The following is a 4,559-nucleotide window of genomic DNA, read 5'->3' on the forward strand; positions in this document are numbered from 1 at the left end:
TCAATATTCTGGTCTTCTAGTTACAGTGTTTCAGTCTCCTTCATCGTGATGACGATGGTGTTTAAATAGTGTAGTCTTCCCCCTCATAAATGCTGTATTTTGCTGCATAAAACTGGGCTAAATGAGTCAGAAACGGTGTGCAAATTCAGCACCGTTGACTGTAAACAAACCCTCATGCTGAATAAATTATTTGACTTTTCCACCTCACAAGTCCAGGCTTCTAACAGGTCTGAGTCTCAGAGTGTGTGTGTGTGTGTGTGTGTGTCTTCAAAGATCCACAGTTTTGGGGGGTGCACCTTTTGAAATAATTTATTCAATATTCATATATGGTAATATAATGTTTCATGATCAGCATATAAAATATGTACATAGCCAAGCATTAGTAAAAATGACAGATCCTGCTGGGAAAGTATGTGCTTATAGTGTAGAAGGCGGTAATATCTGAGCAACTTCAAAGAGGATTTCTTCATTTAACAATCATTGATCCCGGATATCTATTTTTCCAGATGTGCAGATTCTAGTAGATAAAGTAGCACAGCTGGAAGTCCAAATGGTGGTCCGAGATTAAGAAAGGCTGCAGTTGGACGATTTGGACTCTCTTGCCTAAACAAGGAGAAAATACAGTTAGAAACACATTTCATATACTCATTAGAAATGTATGAAAAAGGCAAATTAGTCTTTCGTCTGCCAATAAAGAAAGTTTAGAGGAGATGTATTGCCATGACAACATGACATCACCTGTGTTCCTGTGAGCATGCTACTGATGCCTAAGCTTTCCGGGTACCTGTTGTCTCTGCTGCTGACGTCTGTACTCTTCTTCGCTGGCAGCGAGAGCCTGAGCGAGCGCCTGGTCCTCCAGCTCCTGAGGGCTGAGACACAAACAAAGAGAACATAAGAATCGCAGTCGCTGAAAACAAAACAAAGATGATCCCCGTGACATTTATTTTAAAAACGCTGCCTCCCTGTCTTTTGTACAGGAGATTCAAGTAACGATGATGTGCAGTGCACGATTATTCTCAACCTTGGAAACGGCAGCAAAGGATCCAAACATTATTCATTCAGATCACAAACGAGAAGGCTCTGAAGCTAGTGAGACAAAGGAGCTTTTTATTCATTTGACTGGATCTGGAACATCAGCTGCATGTTTATTTTCATGTTACTCGTGAGTTACTGTTGTGTAAATAGAGTATTTCTATGCACAGCTCTCTGTGTGTTTAGTGAATGTGAGGGCAAGCCTTCTTCTGCCCATTCCCATTTTCAAAAGCTACTTTTAATCAAAATTATAAAAGGTTGTTTGAATGTATTATCTTGTGTTTTACTTACGCTTTTTCTTGGTTGAGGTTTTACTTTTACTTGAGCAACACCTTATTAAGGCGCTGCATACATAATGATTTATTGGGGTTTGACTGTTGAGTTTGCTGGATGATAATCATCTGTTTTTTCAATTTCCTTGTCAAAATCAGTCCTTAGAATGTACACTTTACCTCCTGAATGAACATTGATAACCTGGATCACCATTGCAGTGTTAATTGTTTTCTTAGGTTGTAGTAATTCACTTGCACCTCTCTGCTGTCATGCAGTTCTACGGTTTTTAAGATGGTTGGTCGGTCAGACAGACAAAACACTCCACTCAGCACGCTGACGTTTTAGGAGTTGAGCTGATAATGGGACACATCTGGGTTTTGATGAAACTTGACTCACGTAAGGGCCGGCTGAACCGTTTGGCTTGAATCAGCCAAAGACATCTCCAGAGCCCTTTGTAAGGCCTGCTCCTCCGTCTGCAACGACAGCACAATGGTTTTCATATTTCATTTTCTTTGCTTCTGGGGATTCGTTTCATCTGATGACGTCGCATAAACAATGCCCATACCATGCCGGCCTGAAAGGATGCTGATGCTGGTGTCACACTCTGTGCTGAAATGGAAGTAGGAATCTGCTGTGTAGTGCTGAAGGGGGAAAATAAAAAAATAAAAAGTGATTATTTTTTATTTTTTCGGCATCTATTTGAAAAATGATTAGGGTGACCATTTTCTCTGCATTGCTTTAAAATGTGTAAAAGTGCTTACCTAGCACTGTGTCCTGTGCCGCCGTCTCTGCTGTTGGCACTGACACCATTAGAAAAGGTTTTGGAGTTTCTTGAACCTGATGAAGTGGAGGTGGAGGAAGCACCTTGGGCCCTCATTAAAGCAGAGTGTCTAAAACAACAAAAACAGAGCCATTCTTAATGTAATATTCAGATGAAACAACAGAATCATCTGAAGAAGTACCGTGACTGTACCCACCCAGATTTGGAGATAGGTTTCCCATCAGTCTTACAGTCATGGTCTAGTGGGTGCCGGTGCTTAAGACAGTAATTGGAATGACACTGGTCACAGGTAACTCGCATCATTTCCTTTTGCTTACAGCCTCCTTTAGAACATCGATTTGTAAAAATCTGGGAGAAAAGAAAAAGTATATATTATTAATCTTAGATTCAAAGGTGCTGTTTCTTTAAGGTGAAATGCTTCAGTTGTATATTAACCTTTCTCTTTCTCTGCGCAGGGTCCGATTTGCAATCCCGATCAATGTGTTCACCAACTTTAATGTCTGGCATTTCTCCCCTCCTGATGGGAATGGGGATGTCGCACAAAGGACATACTGGGACCTGGATGTCCTAATGGAAAAAATAAATAAAAGGATTTTAAAAAAAGACAAACATAGGAACACAGAACCTAAAATTGGGAAGGTAGTCAATTCAGGACAGAAAAAAAAGATGTCTGTTGACAATAGGGTTAATTGGTGGATGAAGTAAGATTTCTTTCTTTGTCACTAAATTTTCTTCAAGTTTACAGCAATCAAGTTGATTGATGAAAGTGATGTAGAGCGACAATATTTGTATTATAGTACATAAATTGCACAATGTTGCGAACAGTTAAATTACCTTCTTATAGGACGACATGCACTTGTGAGTTGCATAGGTGATGTGGTCCTTGCAGAAAATCTCTTTACAGGCATCACATCGCATTGGAAGGAAATCTGAAATGAAAAGGTTTTAAAATGTCAGATTCAGATTAATTCAGCTGAATAAACGAGCCATCGTTTTCCAAACAGGACTCACCTAAACGTTTGCAGGTTTTCTCAGAGCAGTGCTCTCCTAAATCCGGTAACTCCATCACACCGAAATACCTCGAGAGCCAAAGGGTGAAATCTCAAGCACCTGAATGAATAGAAAATGTTTAGTTTGTTTTTTAAACAAGACTGGCTCATTGTCTGTCTGGATGACTTGCTCACTTCTGACTGTGTAAACACTGGGTGGAGTCTTTGTATGCTAGCGAGACATTAGCTATGAAGCTGCACTGCCATTTGTTATTGAACGTTATAGATGGCTAGTATCGTGTCAAGACGGCTTATTGTGTAATGTTAGTAACAACATATATCTATAACTGGGCAGGTGATGCTGGTTTTGGCTTTCAAACGTTATTTTGGTTTCGAAAAAACGGACGAATTGTGTTATGAATCCCTCCAAAGAGGTTGCTAACTTGCTATCTAGCTTGGCCATGCTAACCTACACGATTAGTTAACGTTAGGTGGTTACATAACTGGCCACAGCTAAGATTATCTCTGCTATATAATTACAACCAACGTGACAGCAAACAGAAATAACTCAGACTGTGACCAAAGCCTCATAAGACGACGTTTTGAAATCGCCATCAGTGATATTTGTTTATCACAACAAACATGCTAGCAGATAGCGTAAGTGTTGTTCAGCAGAAAGCCAGCTATCTATTTCAATCGCATTTTTTAAGAGAGTTCAAACACACACTAATTCACACATTTACACTTCTACAGACGAAGCCCCTTGAGGAAACACAGTAAACACCACCGGCTGGCATCCGGTTGTTGTTTTTAACGTTGTAACAGTACCATTAGCCGACGAAGCTAACTAGCTGTTAGTTAGTTAACGTAACGGTAGCGTTACTTGTTGACGTTAATCTAAAGTGTCATTTTTACTCACCAAAATGTCAGTCTGTTGTGTGTAAATCGGAGGCGCCGAGCTCTAATAATCCAGTTTCCTCCCGATGTTGTCGTTTCTTCCTGACAGCCGATCGCAGAGCGCCGCAGCCCGCTGAGCTGTCTCTTTTCATGGATTTATTTTTTTTGATGTGTCACGCGGGCTCCTCCCACTAGACGGAACGTAACCTGACGTCATCAAAACGTCATGAACGCCATTAAAACGTTTAGTCACGCCAGGTGTGTTGTTTAACACAGGCGGTGGACACGACAGGAGAAGTCTGGAAACATCCAGAAGTCATGTTCAGAAAAGTCTAGAAAGATCAGAGAGAAAAATGTAATGTCATGTTGCGGACATGTGTCGCTCCTGTGATTTACTAAAGAGCACAAACTACTGATTGTATATAATTAGCCTCTATCCTTCCTCCCTATACACGTCTTCTCCATTTTGCTAATTAAGTTAATATACAAAGATTTTAAAAGCTACTTTTTCTTTTCTTTTTTTTTAAACTCATAGCGGAAGTTTTTATGCCGTGTCATTAAACTGTAATACAGGCAGTACAACTCGT

The 4,559-nt window shown here is 40.2% G+C and overlaps 1 protein-coding gene across 2 annotated transcripts; it reads right to left on the minus strand.

Moving 5' to 3' along the window:
* Positions 1-286: 286 nt before the first annotated feature.
* zfand2a (zinc finger, AN1-type domain 2A) lies at positions 287-4,131 on the minus strand. 2 transcript variants are annotated; one of them, XM_068578833.1, is made up of 10 exons: positions 3,995-4,131; positions 3,098-3,196; positions 2,921-3,015; positions 2,522-2,653; positions 2,283-2,434; positions 2,067-2,195; positions 1,871-1,946; positions 1,702-1,778; positions 785-869; positions 287-603 (listed from the first exon to the last, which is right to left on the minus strand). In XM_068578833.1, the coding sequence occupies exons 2-10, from the start codon at positions 3,150-3,152 to the stop codon at positions 565-567; spliced, it is 840 nt and encodes a 279-aa protein (XP_068434934.1). In that variant the 5' UTR covers positions 3,153-3,196; positions 3,995-4,131; the 3' UTR covers positions 287-564. The 2 variants fall into 2 exon arrangements, with proteins under 2 accessions (XP_068434934.1, XP_068434935.1); XM_068578834.1 differs by having other exon boundaries at positions 293-603; positions 739-869.
* Positions 4,132-4,559: the final 428 nt, after the last annotated feature.

This window comes from Clinocottus analis, unplaced genomic scaffold, assembly GCF_023055335.1.
Source record: "Clinocottus analis isolate CAN_PGR_092001 unplaced genomic scaffold, fCliAna1.0.p SCAF_16, whole genome shotgun sequence".
Lineage (NCBI taxonomy): Eukaryota > Metazoa > Chordata > Actinopteri > Perciformes > Cottidae > Clinocottus > Clinocottus analis.